The following is a 24,397-nucleotide window of genomic DNA, read 5'->3' as shown; positions in this document are numbered from 1 at the left end:
ATTAGATATATGTGACTATCAAGGAAAAACTCAATAACGTGCGTAAACAATGTCGAATTATATATGCTCATTCTTACTTAGTTTTTGAAACTGCAATAGCCTTACAAGACAATTTCTCTTATATTAATTGACCTATGGCAAATATATTTTCTAATACACGTTAATAAATCTGCGATATATCTTTTGCCTCAATTTAGAACACAGTAATAAACATCTGGTCAAGTTAACCCTTGCTGTGTAAATGACACTTAACCTTAGTTTCTTAATTTATAATTCTTTTGGTGAGTTTTTCTTCAGATCAAACTAATTTTCTTTATTCATAAAACTACAACAAACAGAGAAAATCTTGCACCTTTATTGCCTTAATCGGTGTTAACCCTAGAAACTAGGTGCCCGCACGATATCTCGAGAACTGATTGACCTGTGTAAATGAAATTTTTGCACGTTATTTACTCCAAGATAACTATGACATTATCGTATAAAAAATAATTAAGGAAAAAAATGCCTGCAAGATTAATATTTCTTTTAAAAGCTCGCCCAGATTCCTCATCGAATGCTCGGACTTCACCTGTTCCCGAAATACGCTTATTCTCGAATATGCGAACACCCTACTTAGGGGCCTGGAGTAATATTTCCACCGTCTTCCAAGATAATCCTAGCATACTTATTAGTTTCATCAGTTATGTGTGAAACTAGATCCCAATCAAAATATTTATGAAAAATATCAATCTCCTTATTAGAGCCATTTTCCAGATCAGAAAGTAGGCCTGTATTGGATTCATCAAATGTAAATATTTTATTGTGAAAATGACCATTATGCTCCCATTTACAACTGCGACATGGATGAATGATGGATGAGGATGAATGGTTTGATTTGGACTTGCCGCCACCGGTACAACTGTAGCCTTTTCATCAAGTATACCACATTCAATTTGTTCAACATTATAATCAATGTCCATGTACATAATATTTGAGTCATCTTCTTCATTGTTGTCACATAACACATCAGAATCAGAATGAAAAGCGCCCCCTCACTATAACCTTCAATCTCGCGTTTGATTTCTTCACTTCTAAGTAATAAATCAGGATCGTCATTCATTTTACAAGAATATATTTGTTGCAAAAATATTATGATCCTAGCAAAAACTAATAATTTACATGTATCACAGTTAAGAAATAAAATCAATCACTAAGAAATGTATTCAACTGAACAAGCGCCGTGGAAACAGCCTTTATTAGCACAACAGTAGAAATGGCGGGATTGGAACAGGTCAAGGCCACACTAGAATCCCAGGCCTCGCTGCTGCCCTGCCGCTGGCTGCGTGACGTCACGGTAAGGGGCGGGCTCGGGCTCAACCATCTCGGCGTTTCGCACCCTCATACTTTTACTTACTTTCACTTGTCATTGACACCAGTCAATTGTGACCGTTTGTTGACTACAGGACACATCTGTTGGGGATACTGTGTGTGTGGATTTTGTCGGAGCCTGGTTTATACGCCGAGTAAATGTTGCGTTCCAGAGTGTAAAAGCAATTATGTTAAGCCATTTGTTAATGTTTTTTCATTTCCGAAAGATCCTGAGACATTCCGTACGTGGCTAAGAGCGATTCACAGAGATAGTTGTGAGGTTACGTCCAACTCCCGCGTGTGCATTAAACATTTTGACGAGCGATATATAATAAAGGAAGACACTGTAACTCGACCTGACGGCACCATTTTAACAGTTAAGCGGGATAGGCTAAAGCTAAGGAACGATGCGGTTCCAACAATTTTTGAAAATTTGCCTAACTACATTGGAAAGGATCTGCCGGCTGAGAGGAAGGATTCAGAAGAAAGAAGAAGGGAAGCAGAAGAGCGACACCAAAAACAAATCCAAGAGGAAGAACGGCGGGACAGAATTGACTCATTCAGCTGTCTCACAAATAATTACAGTAAGATGTGTAACTTAGAACTTAACAATGTATATTCTCAACAGGACAACAACCAACTATTTTTATTTTTAGTTTCCATTAAAGACAATATTTACCCTACAGTTACATTGTCCTTAAACATTAAAGACGACTTGTCCTTTTATTTAGTTAAAAATAATAACTTGATCGATAATAGTAGTTATTTGCGAACGTTTTCACAGAACTTAAAAATTGACAGTTGGTCCAAGCTAAGAAATATAATTAAAAAGCTATCCTCTGAAGTAATAGACATACCAAAATCAGACAAAGTAGAATGTATAAGCAGTTTGGTGGATGGGATGTTAGAAGAAACAACAGACACTAATGTTGCAGAAAAGAACAAACTTTCTTTAAAGAACAAATTAAATTAGCAGTTTCAGTTAAAATTTCGTATTGTACGTCTTCCTTAATTTGGTTTGCAACGTTAATCTTTTGTTTTCCAGCTGCATACAAAAAGATTAGAGATGCCAAAGTTTTGGCTATGCCCCATCGATACTTGCAATCTTTTACCTCAAACTTAGGAACTGATAGCTCTGGAATAGATACTACTCATATTAGATATCTACAAAAGTTATCCTGTATGAAAGAAAATGAAAATGTATGTAGCTTACTTATTGATGAAATTTATGTAAAACCAGAAATGAGCTATACAGGTGGTAAATTGGAAGGACTAGCTCATAATCAAAACCAAAACTCTATTGGATTACCAACAACCATTCAGTCATTTATGATAAGCTCACTACTTTCACACAATAAAGATATTGTAGGGTTATTTCCCTGTAGAGATTTAACCAGTGATTATTCGTATAGTCTAATTTTACAAGTATTGAAAATGTTAACTGATGTTGGGTATATAGTGTTAACAATTATTTCCGACAACAATGGTGTTAACAGAGCTATGTTTACAAAGCTTTGTGGTGAAACACTTAATAGTAGTTTTTTTCAATCCTTATAACAAACAACAGGAAATTTTTGTTATATTTGACACTGTTCACCTTTTTAAATGTGAACAACTGCCATAAGAAACAACTGGCTGAACCAATCAGACAATAATCAATAATTTATCTTCCCTGACTTTTATGATAGTAAAAATACTCATTTTTGCAAGTGTTTTCACATCTAAAAATTATTCAAAAATTAGAAGAACGTTTTGTTGTTAAAACAGCCCTATCATTAACAAAAAAAGTTTTATTTCCAACTAATATTGAGAGACAAAACGTAGATTTATGTGTGAAACTGTTTGATGTTAAGAACATAGCTGCTCTAAAGCACCACGCTATTCAAAATAACAATAATGCATTTTTGGCACAACAATGTTTTTAGAGATAATTCTTACGTGGTGGAAGATTGTTAACGTAAAGAACCCCTTCAAAGATGTGAGGTTTAATGATAAGTTTTGTAATCCAGTGCAAACGTTGACGGATGAAACCGTGTTATATTTAATGAAGTTTGTTGAGTGGTTAGAAGCATGGGACAGCTTGCCAGTTCAAGGGGAGGAAACGGGTAATAGAAGGAAACGAAATGGCAAACTCACTTTGGACACTCAAACTGCCTTGGTTCACAGTGTAAAGCCTATAATAGTTGTAATTAAGTACTTATTAAATAGTTTTAAGTTTAAATAAGTGCTAATGGGTAAATTTTCAAACAGATAACTTAGAAGCGAGGTTTGGGCAGTACAGACAAATGTGTGGAGGATGCTACAATATTTCTGTTGTACAAGTTCTTGAGGCAAAAAAAAAAAAAAAAAAAAAAAAAAAAAATACTGAAAGCTGTCAGCCTAATAAAGGTTGTATCAGCTTCTAATAAGATATTTGAGATCAAAGATTTATTTTTTACAGACCAAGACCTTGTTGAATAAAGCGATAGTTTTGATTTTAATGATATTGATTTTGAAGATGTAATTAAAGCATTAAATGATGTTGCCATCTCAGAGAATGACTTAGTAGCCTTAGTTTACATAGGTGGGTACATATGTTTCAAAATGCTAAAATCGAATACTTGTAAACAATGTGAAAAATGCTTTGTAGAATACAAAGAGCTAGTCTCTAGCAACAACGTGTACAGTTCTTATCTACAGGTCATTGACAGGGGAAGTTTGAAGTACCCATCTAGTTTAGTTGTAAATATTTTAACTGATTGTCTTAAACTCTTTAAACTTGTTGTAAGCGACAGGTATGAAAAATGTTTCTAATGTTAAAACAGAGAAAAGTTTTGAACAATTTAATGTTAGATCACCTTAGCGACTCATGCATTTTTCCATGTAAAACTTGTTCTGTTAGTTCTTTGATTTATGTAAAAAAGTGCATAAATATCTTTACTAATATTCTTTTAAATAACTATAGCAAACAAACAAGGGAAAAAATTGTAGAAAAAGAGCGTGGCAAATGTAAAAAAAGAAAGATTAATAAGTTAAGCCAATATATAGTAACTTTTATAATAAGAATAACTTTTGTATTGCTTATTTCATTTACCTAATAATTCAAAATGAATTAAATATCTATGTACTATGATGAAGTGTTTGTGCTAAAGGGATACTCCTGAGATAGGATAACTACCTTCACCGGTTATGCTGAAATATTGATAAGTTTCACGGTGAGTCCTGGCGGCCAATGCTATTCTTACGAGACGAGCGCTGCTCGCCCGCCCCTTACTGTGACGTCACAATATGAGCAGCGCGGCCTGGGATTCTAGTGTGGCCTTGAACAGGTGTATAGATTAAACAATGTGATTAGCCAGCCATCAGTGAATTTTCACACACTCTAGCGGGAAAACATATAACTTTTTGCGTTACTTATTCATACTAGACAGCAGGACCGCTACCGAAATGCAGACAAATTAGGAGTTTCTAAATGCAGACTAGAGGAAATATATATTTGTACTTACTGGGGTATTAATTTTAACAAGAAATAATCTATAATTCTTAGTTTTGACTTAATAGTTTTGTGTGTATATAGTAGGCGCTGCAGTGGACCGCCAGTTTAAGTGTCAAATATAGACTGTTGTATGCCAATTTAGTTGTTTGATAAACTGTGCTAGCCATCGCCACCTGTCTAGATGGCTAGAATTCCGAGTTTTTAATTATGATTTATATCTGTATTTATTTTCAAATGGAATATTTCTTATTCTTATTCTATTTACAGAACATTAAGGGATCAGAATCGTGTGGGTGGAAATCGGTACTTGTGCACTGATGAACTTCCAGGCGAATTCTCCATCCAGGGCCAAACCATAGCCGTTGAAGAAAATGTATTTGTGCACGATGCTTATATCCTGTAACAGAGGAGGATGTAAGCGAAAGTGTTATCTCTCTGTCCAAAGTTCTAGAATCTCTGATGCTCGTGGAATTTCAAAACATTAGATTTTTGTTTACTGGACAAACAGTGACAGTTGCTTTTTGGCGCTCTCAGGAACAACTGTACCTATTTGATCCACATCCAGTAAACGAAAATCGAACACATGATTTGGAAAATGATATCAACAACTTGGCACGGCTCTTTCAGTGTGATATTTTTCCTGCTTTGGCCTCGTTGTTGTTGTCCAACGCTGCTCTTGATGGATCTGAGGGACAGTACTCTATTACTAGGCTCACATTTAGATCATCAACATTCAGTGAAAATATAAAAAAAAACCCACAATGCACGATACCGCTAGCATTTCTCAATAAAACCTAAAGATTTTGGATGACCCAAGAAAATAAAACCTGGACGCCCGAAAGTACTGAAAACTACTAGAGAAGAGCAAGTGAGAGAGGCGAAAAAGCGATACTCTCAGCAAAATCCTGAAACCAATCGGTATGCTGTTTATCGTTATACCGAAAAATACCCGAGGTTAACAGAGCCGTAGTTTGGCGCTACGAAGATGGACATTCTGGCGCAGGTCAGGATAGGGTTCTGGTATTTCGTCTGATGAAACCAAAGATCAGCGAATTTCGACATTTACTTAACTCACTTGCTCGAAATATTGTTGCACAAGGGCCTATGGCACACTGGAGCGGACATTTTTTATGCGACATAAATGCATACAAATTGATATAAACCTGCCTTTTTGAAGATGATATATTTGTATGTCCACACTGCGAAGCACCTCTGTACGAGGAAGAAATGAATAGGAAAAACTGGTGTTGTGGTGAAGGTGCGTACAACGTAACACGTTTGCCCCCTCTCAGTGCACCATTTTATTCAGATCGACATTTCCTCAACAGATCGCGCGCCTACAACGACCTATTTTCTTTTTGCTCCCTCGAAATTTCTGGTGGAAACCGGCACCCTAGTGGACTTTCTTTCTTCAAGATCGAAGGAAGAATGTACCATCAGGTGTACAGTTTGGACGCCCCCGGCCAACGGTTTGCTACTAAGGTGGGAGACGAAGTCCAATTTGTTAACCGGTGCAGCCTATACATTGACGACGGCGAAGAGCGCAGGATCATTGCCATGGGTAGATCACTTGATATTGGAACTATTAACACCATTGCCAATTACTTGGATTCGATCAATCCTTTCATCGGCGATTAGGTAATGAGCCATCGGTACACGCTCATTTGGAGTCCCAGGTAACAAGTCGAGCTACTTATGGTAATGTTCTTGGCGACAGGAATAGGGGTGTTGAGGTGCACGCTGTGCTCAGCACTGACGAAGCAGTGATCGAATCACGACGACTCACCGTCTGGAAAGTGAAAAGTGGAAGGCCGTCAACGATTGATCTGTTTTGTCCTCTGATGGAGCCCTTCCAGTACCCACTGCTCTATCCACATGCACTTTGGGTTGGCAAATTGGCTTTCTTGATAACAACGGGGAAAAGCTTTCGCAGTACAACTACACGCGTTGTCTCTAGTTGTCCAGTCCTCGCTTTTCATATCTTGGCCGTCTTTCGCAGGCCTGGCAGGTCGAGATGTTTGCGAGGTATGAAGAAGAGCGACTGCGGTTTATTAAATCCTCACAGTCAAGGTCGTCAGTCCAAAATGCCATGCGGATAGGCCAACTAAACGAGATTCTTGATGCTCAACGCAATGCTCCGGCAGGAAGACAGATTGGGGAAGACATCACGCGTGATGAAATCGTACAAGGCGAGGGTGGCGCAAAGCCTGGCAAAATTTACCTGCCAAGTTCGTTTACCGGTGGGCCCAGATACATAAAGATTCATTACGAGAATGCAATGGCTCTCGTAACACGTCTGGGCTCACCGACGTGTTTTCTCACATTCACTTGTGACTGGTCACAAGAGCCAAGGTCAGACAATCTATCTTGTCGGAGCCGAACTTCGCACTGATTGTTTTTACCCACGGTCAGTTGTACCTCCTGTTAAGTAGAGTTCGTCGTCAGAAGACATCGTTGTCCTTTTCCGTCCTAATAGGGTATGCGATGTGAACTTAATCGAAAATTTGCACTTTTATTATCAAATATCTAGGTGTTAACAGCTGTTTTTATTACCAATTTGTTATAAAATCACTTTCTGAGCATAAAATAAACCTTCCTTGCAAGGTTCTAAGGAGTTGATTTATTTGTCTCCGTCTATTGTCAACGGTGGTAAAGTTTGACGTTTTGGGCTTTAGTATTTGAACAAATTTATCTCTTCTCACACGTCATAATATGTACAAGTATTTGCACATTTTATCTCTTCTCACACGTCATATGTACAAGTATTTGCACATTTAACAGAAGGAAAGCACGTTTTACTTAATTTAGAGTAAATTATTTCTTAATTCCTTGTTTCACAATTGGCATTAAGCAATGACAACTGAGTATCGCCTATATCCTTCAAAAGGCTCCAATTTCAAGTAAGAATTTCTTTAGCACTAACGATAAACAAATCCCAGGGCCAACCATTCAAATTAATTGGAATTGATTTACGAAAAGAATGTTTTACGCATGGGAAACTTTACGTAGCCCTATCACGGGTCGGGGCTCCCGACCATTAGTATATTTTGCTACCTGTAAATAATTTAACGTCAAGTGTTGTATATAGAGAAGCTCTACAATATTCTATCCTAAAACAACGGGTTGCACTTCGGACTGCCGACAGAAGTGAAAACTTAGTATTAATTACATTATATATTTTCATCATTAACAACTTTAACATCCACAGAAAGACAATCTGTGCAGCCTGCGGATAATGACTGCGTCATCGATGTTAGTTTTGGTGTCTGTGAATTGACCTGGGAATCATTTTGCTGACCATGTCTTTCCTGGGTAGGTTTATTGCAACTGTAACCGACATCCACGCAGGTGGAGCTGCGGGCTTCTGATACTTTTTCTGATTCTTCACAATTTATCTTGTTTTTTCTTCATCTTTTTCTTTTATTTTCCTGTTCCCTCATCTTTCTTCGCTTCTGAATATTTATGCATATTTACTGGAATTACTATCTAAAAAGGCTTATGAAATTGTAGATAGTACAAAGTTATAATACGTATACAAATGAAAAAATGAACTAAACAACGCAAAAGGCATTGCCAAACGGAAAGGCATTTCTCGGCATTGCCTTACTTCTAATTTACTTATTATATTATTCTATATTTGCCTGCTTATATGTGACGATAACAAATAGAGGATACTAAATAAAGACGTGTTTTTACCAACGCTCAAATATAATAATTTAAATCACAAATTCCTAATAAACTGCCAACCTCGTGTAACATTAAATACATCATCCGCTAACCAACGTACGTTTAAGTTTTCTCACCTACAGTTATTAAGGATGAACCTTATTACAACCACGAACATGTTATTCAATAATTAGATATATGTGTCTATCTAGGAAAAACTCAATACTTACTTAGTTTTTGAAACTGCAATAGCCTTACAAGACAATTTCTCTTATATTAATTGACCTATGGCAAATATATTTTCTAATACACGTTAATGAATCTGCGATATATCTTTTGCCTCAATTTAGATACCATTAATAAACATCTGGTCAAGTTAACCCTTGCTGTGTAAATGACACTTAACCTTAGTTTCTTGATTTACAGTTCTTTTGGTGAGTTTTTCTTCAGATCAAACTAATTTTCTTTATTGATAAAACTACAACAAACAGAGCAAAATCTTGCCCCTTTATTGCCTTAATCGGTGTTAACCCTAGAAACTAGGTGCCCGCACGATATCTCGAGAACTGATTGACCTGTGTAAATGAAATCTTTGCACGTTATTTACTCCAAGATAACTATGACATAATCGTATAAAAAATAATTAAGGAAAAAAATGCCTGCAAGATTAATATTTCTTTTAAAAGCTCGCCCACATTCCTCATCGAATGCTCGGACTGAACCTGTTCCCGAAATACGCTTATCCTCGAATTTGCTAAAACCCCACTTAGGGGCCTGGGGGCGTAGCCCCCAGCGAGCCGAAGGCGAGTAATCATATAAGACTGATTGATAGAAAAATATTATAACTATAAATTGGAAAACTGCTTTGTTATTAATGTAACAAAGCCTAGCAGTTTAGTATCTTAAGAGTATTTCTTGGTGATATTTAAATAATTAAAATAACAATGACTAAGGAAGTCTATTACAATCATATTTCGAAGTGTGATAGGGTACACTGCACTCGAATTTTAATTACTATTCGTGTCTTAAGAGATAATTCTTGGAAAGTTAAGTACACGTGATCCAAATTAATTTTCACACTCTGTAGGTTAATAGGCTTCTTGGAAATCCAACGAATGTCATATTCTTCCTCGTAGCTAAGGTAGCTGGTTTTCCTTATCTCAATCTCAAGCGAATTAACATTGTCGCTTGTCCAACAATGAGTACTAATGACTTTTATTGTTCAACAGCCGATTTAAACATCACAATGAATTTTGAAACAGTATTAATTTTTTATGGAAGATTAATAACAGTAAATTAATATCTGAAATTTCAGATAATTTTTGAAAATATATCATTTTCTTAGCACCGTGAATATTATTGTCTCAAAAATTCTATTACGGGGTTCCATAGCTTGAGTATGCCTCGCGCGTAAATTCAATCTCGTCCCGAATAGATAACGTTCAAGACTATTAATGAAATGTACTATTTTCCACTAACAGCTATTTTTTGTCCATAAGCATGCTGCTACGATTATTATGGTTTGAATTCAGAATAACTGTAATCTTACCCTACTAAATTCTACGTATTATCCCTGTATAGCTGATAAGATTAATTTCCAATCGTTCCCTTAGTACAACATTAGTACATAGTACATTGTTGGTTGTAAATAGCGTCATTTTTTTATCGATATACACGTTCGCACTCAATCTATCTATTACTTTAATGTGTGTGTATATATATATATTATTTATATAAATAATTTATATATATATATATATATATATATATATATATATATATATATATATATATATATATATATATATATATATATAAGTAGATATGAATATGCCGATTCTGGCTCACTTTTGGGACAGTCAGAAAATCAATGTAAAATACTGTCCATTGAACAATAAACAAATCTAAGAAATCTAACAGGAAACCACGAATGTTAAATAACCGAATCTTTAGCTGTTTTACTGTTCATTGTAGGCTTCTAATTTCTTAAGCTATTTTAATGAAAAAATCCAGAAATCTTAATAAAAAATCTTTATTCTACAAAGTTAATTGTAACACAGTCTTTATCTTTAATAGTCTTCTTTCCAGTAACAACCAAGTGTAATTTTTCATTTTTGTTCAATTCTTTAATCTTTTTTTCATCCAAAACAGTCAAAAATCTGTTCGGTAAGTGTACTTTATAATCTTCCAACTCGGCAATTATTGTAAGCCCGAATTTATCTTTCATTTTATCCAATGTCACAATTTTATACTTCTTATTTTCTTCTAAATCAATCAATTTCTTATATTCTTTGAACTTTAAATCACCAACCTCATTTAATTCCTTTAGTAGCTCCATTTACATAAGAAAAAAATATTGAAAAAATAGTATAAAGAATTTAAATTGCCCCCTACAAACCAATATAGTACTATTTTGTCCTATAATTATACTATTTTTTCAAAAATTTTAAGTCTTAGTTTACAGATTTTTCTATAATAAATAGAAGAATCTATCACTGTTTCACTAGAAATTGTGCTGATTTGTGTCAAGTTGTCACAAAAATCACCACTTCTCAAAATTTTAGTTTACAAATTTTTGCTCTTTAAATATGGAGCGGAAAAAGATAGAGTGCCCATACTGCAAAAAAGATGTTTTTGAACATCACTTTACTCGGCATTATAATTCGAAGAATCATCTAAAAAACAAAGAACTTTATGAGAAAGAACTAAATTATTTGAGGAATTGGGCTAAAGAAAATCAAATTGTCGATCATGAAAAGATGTACAATATAGAAAAATTGCGTGAAACTAAAGAAAAATTTTAAGGAAATTAAAAAAGATCTCAATCTATTTAAAGATGAAAAAATTCAATCAATCGCTGAAAAATTGTCCATTGAAACAAACGATAAAACTAAGTCTGAAATGATCGAAGAAATTGACAAAACGCTTAATGAGAAACCAGAAAATATCATTGATGTCGAAGTTTTATCCTCTATCCATGGTCTTTTCAAGCAATACATTTTAACGAATTTAAATGAAAATTTCCTGTCAATTTACAAATATCTTTCTATTTTGCGTCCAGAAATTAAAAGTTTAATCGAAAAATTTCAAGAAACCGTTAAAAATATGAAGGGCTATCTCTCTTTAGAATGCGAATACGAACGTACTTTAGTGAACGGTGAAACACAAACTTGCCCAATGTATTTTACTATAAAAGCAGACGAAATCTTTGACATAAACGACTTTATTACTAAGCAATTTAATAAATTAACACATCGAGAACAGACAAATCATCCAAATCGAGGTTCTGGATGGACATTAAAACGCTGTAAACAACTGATTTTGAGCCTTAATAAACACGAATTTATGAACGCAGGATCATATATCGATTTACCAAAGAAAATCAAAGATAAAAAAGCTTGTATAAATATAAAAAATAAAGATGATTATTGCTTTATTTATTCTATCCGATGTGCTATTGAAAAACCTGAAAAGAATGCTGATAGAGCAAAACAATACGAACAATTTGTAAATGACGAGATATTTTCAGGTTTCGAGTATCCAATGTCCTTAAAAGATATACAATCATTTGAAAAACGAAGTTACAATTCTAAGTACAAGTATCCGAAAATGTCAATAAATATCTACAGTTATGATGAGAAATTTAACATTGTTCCGTTGCAAATTTCTGAAAAATATGATGCAGAATTAAATATTGATCTACTGTATGTAAAACAAGAAGACAAATCTCATTTTGTTTTGATAACCGATTTAAGTAGGTTAGTGAGTTCTCAAACATCCAAACATGGACATAAAAATTTTCTATGTAGGAGATGTTTAAGCCATTTCTACAAATCTGTAGATTTAGCAGACCATTTAGAAATTTGTAAAAATCACGAAGTTTGTAAGCCAATTATGCCATTTCCAGGTCAAACAACTAAATTTACTAATTATCAAAAGAAGTTTAGCCATCCGTACGTTATTTATATGGATTTTGAAAGCATATTAGAGAAGATTCCCACATGCAAAAACAATCCGCAAAAATCGATCACAACCAAGATTCAGAAGCACATTCCATATGGTTTTACGCTATACTTAGTGTCTAATGTGACCAATCGTATGTACAAGCCGATATGTTATCGAGCCAAAAATGAAGAAGATTTGCCAAATGTTCCTGCAAAATTGTTTGAAGAACTCAATAAATTATCGAAATACATAGCTAAAAAGTATAATTCTAAGAATAAAATACCTATGAAATTGACCGAAGAAGAAGAATTAGCGTACCAAAATTCTAGTCTTTGTCATATTTGTGAATGTGAGGGTTTTGATAATCAAACAAGAAAAAAAGTACGAGATCATTGTCATTTAACAGGTAAATTTAGAGGTTCAGCTCATTTATCTTGTAACTTGAATCTCAAATTTCCTCAGAATATTCCAGTTTTCTGTCACAATATGTCATGTTATGATACTCATTTGTACGTAAAAGAGTTGGCAAAACAGTATGGTAATGTTGATTTGATTGCAAACACCGATGAGAAATATATAAATTATTCAGTAAATTCAGGATATGGGTATGAGTTTGAAGATGATAAACCAAGAAAGTTCATCAAGTTTTCTTTCGTAGACACGTTCAGATTTATGGCATCGTCTATTGAAAAGTTAGCTAAAAATCTAAAGAGAGATGATTTCAAGCATTCAAATCATTTTATACAAGATGGTCTGAACGCAATTCTAGATAGACAACCAAATGACGAAGACGAGATTTTTAAAATTCTATCTGGAAAAGGAATATTTCCCTATGAATTTATCGATAGTATTGAAAAACTTGATTACACAGAAGAATTGAGAATTCAAGATTTCTATTCACTTTTGACAGATGAGAGCATATCTGAGAAAGATTTTCAACATTATTTAGCTGTTTGGAATAAATTAAAAGAGAAAAATCTAGGAAATTACTCTGATCTCTATAACATCCAAGATGTTTTATTGCTTGCCGATATATTCGAAAATTTCAGAAACATTTGCCTAAATTGCTATAAACTCGATCCGGCACACTATCTAACAGCTCCCAGTCTTGCATGGGATGCTATGTTAAAATTAACGAATATAGAATTACAATTAATTAGTGATTATAATATGTATTTGATGATCGAAAAAGGTATTCGCGGAGGCATTTCTCAATGTATTAAACGATATGTTAAAGCAAATAACAAATATTTGAAAGATTTTGATAAGACAAAACCTGAAAACTATCTGTTGTACGTCGATGCAAACAACCTTTATGGGTATGGCCTAATGCAAAATTTACCATATAACGAAATCAAGTGGATGGATCCAAAAACTTACACAACTGCAGAATGGAAAGAAACAATTTTGGAACTCACTGGCGACGAAGATTATGGATATATTTTAGAAGTTGATCTTGGATATCCAACGAATTTACACGAACATCACAAGGATTTACCTCTTGCTCCAGAACATTTTAAAAACAAACTTTGCACAACTCTTTTAAACAAAACAGAATATGTTGTTCATTCGAGAAATTTGAAGTTCTATTTGGAACAAGGTATGATTTTAAAACATGTGAATAGGGTTATTGCGTTTGATCAGAAACCTTTCATGAAAGAATATATCGATTTTAATACTAGTATGAGAACCAAAGCTACAAGCGACTTTGAGAAGGACTTTTATAAGCTTATGAACAACTCGGTTTTTGGAAAATCGATGGAAAATGTAAGAAATAGATGTGATATTAGACTAGGAAACGAAGAATTTTCAATGAAACAAGCTAAGAAAACGAATTTCAAATGTTTCAATATCTTTGACGACAACTGTATAGCGAGTCACATGTACAAACAAAAGGTTAAATTTAACAAACCGATTTACATAGGATTTTCAGTTCTCGACCTCTCAAAATTGCTAATGTACGAGTTTTATTACAACAAATTAAAGAAGTTTGATCCAGATTTGAATCTGTGTTACATGGATACAGACAGTTATTTCCTAGAATTGAAACGAGATCCTTTTAAAATTATTAAAGAAAATATAGATGACTTTGATACGAGCGATTATCCAAAAGATCATGAATGTTTCACTACTAAAAATAAGAAGGTAATAGGGAAATTCAAAGACGAACTAAATAGCGAGATATTAGAAGAATTTTGTGGTTTAAGATCAAAGATGTACTCGTACAAATATCTAGACAAAAATCCAGTTAGGTGTAAAGGAATTAAGAGAAGCGTTGTAAATAAAACAATAAATATCGAAAACTTGAAGAGATGTTTGTTCGAAGATAAAGAAGAATTTAGGGAGATGACTGTAATAAAAAGCTATAAACATGAATTGTACACAGTTACCATAAACAAGCTGGCACTGAACGCTAAAGATGATAAGAGAATCGTTCTAGAAAATAAGATCGATACAGTACCTTATGGCTATAAAAATGAAGCAAAATCTGATATATTAGACGAATTAAATAAACTTGGAAACTTTGAAAATTGAGAAATAAACGGAAGTGTTTACGAATATGAATTGAGAAAGTCAAAGCTATAATTTTTTCTATATAAATGGAGTCTCAAAAGAAATGTACAATATGTCAAGAATTTAGACTTTTTGAAGAATTTTCTAAAAATAAGAATACCAAAGATGGATTATACTATTATTGTAAAGATTGTAATAAGAAATATAGAAAAGAATTATATGATAAAATGGAAAAATTATTCTTGGAAGAGAAAGAATGCACACGCTGTAAAAATAGTTAAGAATATTTCTGAATTTAACAATTGGCATTATAGTAAAGATAAAAAACAAGCATATTGTAAAGAATGTATTAAACAAATCTTTGCTAGACCAGTTCATTGCGTATGCGGACGAGAAATTCAACATTTCTATAGTCTTAAAAGACATTTACAAACAAACTATCATAATTCGAATGTTTAATATTTTCATCGTGTAATTTAGATATTCTATAAATCAGTCGAGATTCTGCCATATTTGTAGTAAAATGATTTCCGTTGTATAAAATATTCAAAGATTGTTTCATTTGGTTGTAGAGATTGATAGAATTTGGTTCGTCATCAATGAACAAAATCTCTAATTCAGGATAATTTATTTTTAGATGTTTTAATCGGTTTGGTATTTCTCGTTTCTGAGCTCTGATAATGTAATAAGGCCATTCCCACATGTGATTCTTCTTAATTAACACAAAAACATGGTGTTTTTTCTTATCAAAATCTTTACAAACAAGATCTGGTTTCATTAACTCCATTCGCAATTCTTGATTCTCTATTTTCAATGATTTCATTTCATCTTTAATTTGTAACTGTTTTATTTCATCTTTTAACTGCTTATTTTCGTTTTTGAGTTTGTACTCACCATATTTTCTAATGGAAGGTAATACTTCTTTCGTAACCCAATTTTTAAACAATTTCGCTTCTGGTTTATGCGATCTCAAAATTAAAGAATAAAGTCCAGATTCATTAACGAAAACAGTGTTATTTTGGAAGTTTGAAGGTAAGCTATTTATAGCCCCCCTTATATTTAGATTAAAATAGAAGTTTTTATCATCTTCGTCAACGTTTATTCTGATCGTTTGCATAGTATTTTCATATTCTAGAATTTTTGCTACGTCTTTAGCCTTAAACCAGATCACATTGTTTTCGTCAACAATCGTAAAGATATGTTTGTTATTGAATATAAGTTGATTATTGAGTAGGTCTACAACTGACTCCATTTAGATAGAAAAAATTTAACAAGCAATTTTTTATTTTGAGTATAAAGTCCAGATTCATTAACGAAAACAGTGTTATTTTGAAAGTTTAAAGGTAGTCTATTCAATAGACCCCCTTGATTTATGTCTTTAAACATTGATTTATCATCATCAACCTTTAATATTATTGCTTGTCTCGTGTTTTCATATTCTAAAATTTTTGTAAGAGCGTCGAATCGACGCCCTTGTCAGAATCTATGTTTTCAAAGCTTTTTGTATTTTTCTTTAACATTGTCTTTATTCGTATTTTTTGTGAATATTTGTGAGGTGGCCCTCGAGGGCTACCTTATCTTTTAGAAAAAAGTATTGGTATTTATCATCATTATCAACTCGTTTTGAAAGTTTGAAGGTAAGAACGATTCGTTCCCCCCTTGATTCATCATTCTTTCGACAATCTTAAATATATTGTTGTTTTACTCTCATTATTTATTAAATTTCCCTCAGAGTCTTGAATAGTCAGAACGATTTTTTGAATTCTTTTAATATTTTTTCTAATTGGAATATAATCGATTTCATTCGGTTTTTCACTGATTTTTGATCCATAAGCAACATTTGGGAAAAAAGTGTACAAAATTTCAGATTCTTTGTGTAAATGTTCGGTATGATTTTCAAAACTAGGTTCAACGAGATTGCAGTGCACTTCAATTACATCGAAAGGTCTAAATTTTGGTGTTTTATTTCCTAAATATACCTGATTTGGCTCAATAGTTTCTTGAACAAACCCTAACAAATCTACAATAATTGCTGAAAACATTATTCTTACTGGTGATTTTATTTGAATTTTATTAGAGAGATAATTTTTTTGCATTTCAAACTTGTTTTCGTCAAAGTTTAAAGATTTATCTGATTGTTTGAATGTTTTCAGATAATTTTTAAGGGAATTTTTTATTTGATCGAAAGTATAATATCCTTTGTTTAAACCATAATATTTTGTTATGTTCTTCTCACTAAATCCTATACAATAAGGAGAACTTTCACTAATATTTATTACAAAATTGTCAGAATAAAAACCGCTTAAACCGATAAAATAATTTGATTCTTCCTCTAAGTGTATAGGATGTTCCAAGTTTAAAACTAATTTAGAGCTTTCTGAAGTCAACTTGAACAGCTTCATTTTCGCAAGCGTTGCTTCAAGATGAAAATCTTCTATTTAAATGGAGAAATTTTTAAAGCAAAAAGATCAGATAAAACTTCAAACGTTTGAAGAAAATAAGAAAGATCAACCAATCAGATTGTTAATTGTTGGTTCAAGTGGATGTGGAAAAACAACTTTATTATTGAATTTTATCTACAATAGGTTGATTCCTTATTCCAATTTGTATGTTTTTAGTAAATCTTTAGAACAAGACGCTTATAAAAAATTGCAAGAGAGATTTGAAAATATTGAGAAAAACTTAAGCAAAAAGGTATCACATTTTTATAATGCCTCTGAGGACATAGTTCCATTAAGCGAGTGTAAACCCAATTCGTTAATCGTTTTTGATGATTGTATTTTGGAAAATCAGGACGTTATTAAGGAATATTTCGTAATGTCTCGTCACAAAAACATATCTTGTATCTATCTTTCCCAATGCTTTTCAAAGGTTGATAAACAAGTTATAAGAAATAATCTGAATATGTTGTGTATTTTTAAGCAAGATGATCACTATTCGAGAAAGATTTATAACAATTATGTGGGATCTGATATGAGTTTTAAACCAATTTAATGAGCTGTGTGATAAAATTTGGAAGGAAGACTACGGATTTTTAACTATTAATCTAACTTTGAAGCCTAAAAATGGTAAATATTTGAATAAATTTTCTAATATAAATGCTGCTCAGTGGTCTGGCAAATCTACTTGATAAAATATTTGTTACAATTATTTTTACATTATCTTTACTTTTTATTTACATTATGAAAACAACTGAAAAACGGTAAATCTGTTCACGTTTTTACGTTCCACGTTCACGTTTTTACGATCCACGTTCACGTTTTTACGTTCCACGTTCACGTTTTACGTTCCACGTTTCGTGTTCCACGTTTCAAAATTTTCCTAAATAAATGGTGAACGTAACTTCTGAAGAAGCGAAAAAACTTGATCAAATCGAAAAGAAATTAATCAAAGAATTTAAAGAACAGATTCGAATTGATGAAAAAGAACAAGAATTTATTCAAAAAATTAATCAACCTGTAACATCCGCAATAAAAAATGTTGAGGGCAAAATTGAAAATGTTTTAAGCGATAATCAAAATTTGATAAATTTGGTTCCAGTTGTTCGACAATTTGCCGATATTTCGATTCCAGAATCTGAAGTAGAAGAGTTTGAATTGCCAAAATTACCATCTTCAACACCATTTAGACCTCGAATCATTGAAGACTCTACCATAGTTGAACCAATAAGTCCTGGAACAACGGATATAATAATTGGTGAAATTGGTAAAAAATTTCTTCCTAGAGCAAAGGATGATAAATTTGGTTTGTATTGGGACAGAAAAAAGAAAAGTTTTATGATTGTAAATTTGCCCGTGAATTTTGAGCATAATGATATCATTATTAATGAAAAAACATATGAAGGAACTCAAGGTTTATGGAGATTATTAACAGGCACTGATGTTCCAAAAGACGGTTTATATTCTGAAGAAGATTTGAAAAAGTATACAGAAATTTTATGGGAATCTGACTCAATTTACAAAAATAATGATCCATCTACTAAGAAGCCTAAGTCAAGTAGAGGTAAAAAATATATCAATTTGATTAAACCAATTTGGGAAAAACGAATCGAAGGATCAGGTGTAAGAAAATACAATGATAATAAGATTGAGTACAGATATATCGACGATTTGACAAAACTCGATGGAATTATTAATTATATTTATGCTCAAGAGAAGGCTGGAAACAACAATTTTTTGAACGAAAAGAAAGCGATTAAAGATTTTATTTCGAACAAACTTGATGAATTGATTGAAAAACCTGATGGAATTAAATATTTAAAGCGAGTTTTGCCAGCAATAAGTTCATCTATGATTGAAGGTAGCGGACTTTTGAATGATTTTATCAACAATTTACCTTTTGAATTACACGTACCAACTTATCAGTATCTGGGGCCTGGCACAAAACTCGAAAAAAGACTACAAAGAGGAGATCCTGGTATAAATAAATTAGATCAAGCTGCTATGGAACACGATATTTTTTATGCAAAACATAGAGACACAAATTCCAGACATATAGCAGATAAAGTTTTGCAAGATAAAGCAATGGATCGATTTTTATCAAAAGATGCTAGTTTAGGTGAAAGATTTGTTGCACTTCCAACAGTTGGAGCAATGTTTTTGAAGAGAAAACTAGGAATGGGAATTGAAGAGAACTTGAAATTTTAACTATATAAATGGAGGTGAACGTAAATTTCAGTAAAAATCAGAAAGAAAAAATAAAATCCGCTTTTAAGAAAAAAATACCCGTTACTATTCAATTTAAAATAGATCAACTAAAAAATGGCGAAGATAAGATATTTTTAACAAATAGACAATACAATAAACTCGAAAAACATAAGAAAAACAATAAAGGAACCAGAATAGAATTTTCTTATAATCAGTTGAAAGAACTTAAAAATGGTGGACTTTTGAAAGATTTATTAGATTTTGGAGAAAATATTCCAGTTGTTAAAAATGTTGTTCCTTATGTTCGTAAAGCTGCTCCAATCGTTAAAAAAGATGTGATTCCTATTGTCCGAAACATTTTAAATTGGTTAGATAAAGAGTTGGAAGATGTTACAGGATCTGGATTAGATGAAAAAAACTTTGAATTACGTGAAATCAAACATTAAAAAAAATTTGAACCCTTAACATTCGGAGAATTGGAAGAAATCTGCAAAAATATTAAACATTTTAGAGGAATTTTCATGAGAGATACATTACCCGAAAAAGTTAAGAAATTTGAATGTGGAATTGTGAATTTAGACTCGATTTTGGGGAGTGGAACGCATTGGGTTTGTTATTATAAAAATGATAAGAATGCATGTTATTTTGATTCGTATGGAAGAATTGAGGACAAACCACCTATAGAATTGATCAAATATTTGAAAAAATCAAGCGTCTACTACAATGACTCTCAGATTCAAGACTATAAAGATCCCCCAATTTGTGGACATTTGTGTGTTTTTGTTTTGAATGAACTGAGTAATGGTAAAGATTTTAAAGAAGTTGTTAACAAATTATTGCTTAATAAATATGGATTCACAAAATATTTTTGACGTATTTGGTACACAAATTATTCAAAATGTAGATAATAGTTTGAATTTTGATAGTTTGAGAAATGAGTTTGATAACAAGTTAGAAAATTTATTACAAAACCTTCCAGATTCAGATATGTTTGCTGTCGAGATTGAAGATTTTAAAGCAGAATATGATAACAAACTTGCAAATTTCATGAGTTCAAATGAAGTTGCTGATAAAATAAAAACATTGGAAAAAGAAGTTGATGATGGTGTAAAAAAATTATTTACCAATTTAATGTCTCATATCGAAAAAGCTGATAAAATTACTGAAGCGATCAAAGTTGAAAAGAATTATGTTAGTTTGGCTAATAAAAAAAGAATTGTCGGTGTTCGACCTGGTATTGAAAAACATGATGTTGTTGTTAAAGAACAAATTTTAAAACCTCTAAAATTATCAGAAAACATCGATATTGTTGATTTACATGATCCGAATGTTAAAAATGCCTTAGATTTTAAAGGAAAAAGAATTAGCGGTGTTAGTAAAGGAATTAATCCATTTGATGTTGTTGTAATGATTCAATTAGAAGATCCTATTAAAATGTTTAATGAACTAAAACAAAATTATGAGAATCATAAACAGCATGTTAAAGATTTTACGACAGAAGTCTATGATAAGTTAGAAGCCAGAAATAGAAGATCAGTAGACGATGTTGGTGAAATTAATGAAAAACTTACTAAATTTAAAGAGTCTTTTGATAAGTTTAGTTTAGATGCTACGAAAACTTTTGAGAATATTGGTCATAAATTTGTTGAATACAATGATTCTTATGCTGTCAAATTTCAAAAATTAGAAAAAAAACTTAATAATATGGAGGAAGATCTTACTGAAATAGGTATTCGCGTAGGGTTTTATGCATGATAAAATTTCCTTATATAAATGGCGCTCATATATTGTGTGAGATGTAAAGAAAAAACTGCAACAAATGATATAAAATACTATGCAAACATCAATGGAGTTAAAAGAATTTCGGGAAAATGTGCTGAATGTAACTCAAAAAAGAGTCAATTTATAAAAACTTGAAATTTTTTCTTAATAAATAGAGATGGCGGGACATTACAGTGCTTTCGATCTTTTTATCATGCAACACGAAAGAGATTTGAAAAAAGAACATTGGGATGACATTTCTCAAAAATATGAATTATCCGAAGATATGATGAGATTATACGTAAACAAATTGAATTGGTATAACATTGCTAAATATCAAACTCTGTCCCCAGAGTTCATTCAAGAAAATATACATTATCAATTAAAAGATCATATGTCTGTTCTTTGTCTCTATCAACACTTGAGTCTAAAGTTTTTGGATGAAAATAAAGATACAGTTGATTGGAACAATATTATAGATAGCGGTTACTATCCTGTGCAGATTTTATTGAAATATGTGGCCGAAATTGCAAAATTTAAGGAAGAGAATCCTGAATATGACGAAGTAGATCATTAAAAAATGACTCTAATTTATATCTTTTCTTATAAAAACGTACATTAGATCGATGAAAAAATGATATCTTTCTTATACATGATGTTTAAATTTTCTCTTATTAAATGGTGGACTACAGAAAGTATGCTAGTGATATTGAAAGGGCGGAGTTTAAAAATTTCTATCCAATTAGTAAACAACATTTGAATGAACCGAATAAAAGAACTGAGTTTAATATTGATTTTGGAGATAACTTTTGCTCGTCTAACTTCCAGTTATATATTTCTGGAACTTTAACAAAACAAGATGGTCAAGCATATCTTGGAACTGATAATGTTAGATTAATCGATAATTTTATACCGTTTTTATTTTCTAAGATTGAAGTAAGAAAACACAATAAATTGATAGAAGAAGTCGAAAACTGTGGCCAATTAAGCACAATTAAAGGAACTATTTGTTATTCCAAAAGTGATGTATTTTCAAACAGTTTTGAATCAACTTTTAAATTTGGACAATTTGAAGCGGTCGGTGATTTAGCACATTTCGGCTTAGGATTTTTTGAAAATGTTACTATTCCGATCTATAAAGGAGGATTTTATCTAAGTTTTATAAGAGCAGAAGACGATGATGTGATTCTGAAGACTGCAACTGGAAATGTTATGCCTGTTGATGGCAAAATTACAATTAACGAGTTTTTCATTAGAGTTCCGATGATTGATTACAAAACCACGAGTAAAATTAGGTTGATTGATGAAATTATAAAATCTCAAAACATTATGTTTAATTTTCTAGATTGGCAATGTATTGAACAAAAAGGTATTTCCGGAACAACTTATTCGTTCGATATCACAAATATTTATAGAAATATCTTCAATCCCAAGTTCGTTATCATTGGTTTTCAAACAGATAGACAGAATAATCAAGAAAAAAATCCTTCAAAGTTTGATAGTTTGGATGTAAAAAATATCAGAGTAAAATTGAACGGTTCTTATTATCCAGATGAATTACAAAATTTAAACATTTCCGGTGGTCTTTTCAGAATCATGTATCAGATGTATCAAGATTTTAAGAAAGTTTACTACAAAAATATGGAAATGTATTACAACCCCAAAGAATTTATAGCAAATAGACCCATTTATGTCATTGATACAACAAAGAGTTTGACAAATATTTCTAGTTCAAAGAACGATATAATTATCAATATGGATTTTCAAAATGCTGTTACAAACGCGATTTGTTATGTGGTTGTGGTTTCTGAGAAATTTTTAGCCTATGATGTGATTAAGAACGATATTAGAGAAATTCAGTAGTTAATGATGTTCATATTGTTCTCTTTCATTCCTTCTAAAACTTCAAAAATATACTCTTTCGCTGATGAAAAATCTCGATTTCTTCCGGAATAATCTTTGTAATCATAAACAAAATATCCTAAATAGTTGTACAATAGAATGAAATTATTTCTTTTTATCTCGGTAGTTGAAATATAAACATAAACATTTGAGCTGAAAAATTTATATCTCGGCAGACTTAGTTCCATAGCTTCCATTTATTCTTTTTGTAAATGGAAGAGTATAATGCCAACTGTTACAAGTGTTATAATAGAGGAGAAATTATTGATAAAAGATTAGTTTGTAGAGATTGTAATTTAATTTTGTACGAAAGACCTAAGCCTAGGAAATTTCGAAATAAATTAACATATTTGAATAACCTGCTTATGAAATTACAATATGGAGACAAGAAGCAAACACATTTTGTTACAGAATTTAGAAAAACAGAATAAAAATTTTTACTTATCTCTTGGAACCGTTGACAAAATTATTTTCCTTTTCAAAGAATACATTAGGTTTGTAGGTTTAAATACACACGTTTATTATGAGAAGATTTTACCTATAATCTTTCACTATTTGGACATTGAATTTGACTACGATTTTAAACCTGAAATCTTTGATGATTTTATAGTACATTTGGAGAAAGTAAATGAAGAACCTCGTGAAAAGAATGCGGTTTTACTCACATTCTCCCCGACTTCTCGAGTGATTGTTAGCAAATTTCATTTTTTTCCGTTTATAGATTTTTCATTAAGATTTCTGGATTTTTTCATTAAAACAGCTAAGAAATTAGAAGCCTACATTGAACAGTAAAACAGCTATAGATTCGGTTATTTAACATTCGTGATTTCTCAGATTAGTTTATTGTCCTTTAAACAGTATTTTACATAGATTTTCTGACTGTCCCAAAAGTGAGCCAGAATCGGCATATTCATATCTACTTATATACATATATATATTATTTTATAGTTAGGGTGATGGTACCTTTATTTAAATGTAAACGGTTCTTCTAAAAAGGTAGTTTTTTGTTGTTGGAATTTTGTTACTACGATCCGGTTTACAATATCATTGTATATTACCCATAAATGGTGATAATAATAAATTGTTCATCATTAGCTATTTTAAGTATAAAGAGAGCTTACATTTTTATATATCCTTTAAT

At 31.9% G+C, this 24,397-nt stretch overlaps 1 protein-coding gene across 1 annotated transcript; it reads left to right on the top strand.

Moving 5' to 3' along the window:
• The first annotated feature begins 1,252 nt into the window (after positions 1-1,252).
• On the top strand, positions 1,253-2,853 carry LOC124370961. Its single transcript, XM_046829266.1, has one exon. It carries the CDS (start codon positions 1,253-1,255, stop codon positions 2,318-2,320), a length of 1,068 nt encoding a protein of 355 aa, XP_046685222.1. The 3' UTR covers positions 2,321-2,853.
• The last annotated feature ends 21,544 nt before the right edge of the window (positions 2,854-24,397 follow it).

This window comes from Homalodisca vitripennis, unplaced genomic scaffold (genome assembly GCF_021130785.1).
Source record: "Homalodisca vitripennis isolate AUS2020 unplaced genomic scaffold, UT_GWSS_2.1 ScUCBcl_732;HRSCAF=3363, whole genome shotgun sequence".
In the NCBI taxonomy this organism is placed as follows: Eukaryota; Metazoa; Arthropoda; class Insecta; order Hemiptera; family Cicadellidae; genus Homalodisca; species Homalodisca vitripennis.
This window is presented reverse-complemented; position numbering and strand designations above follow the sequence as displayed.

Excerpts from the sequence above, each read along its gene's own strand:
- LOC124370961 (XM_046829266.1), top strand. The coding sequence starts at position 1,253 with ATGGCGGGATTGGAACAGGTCAAGGCCACACTAGAATCCCAGGCCTCG.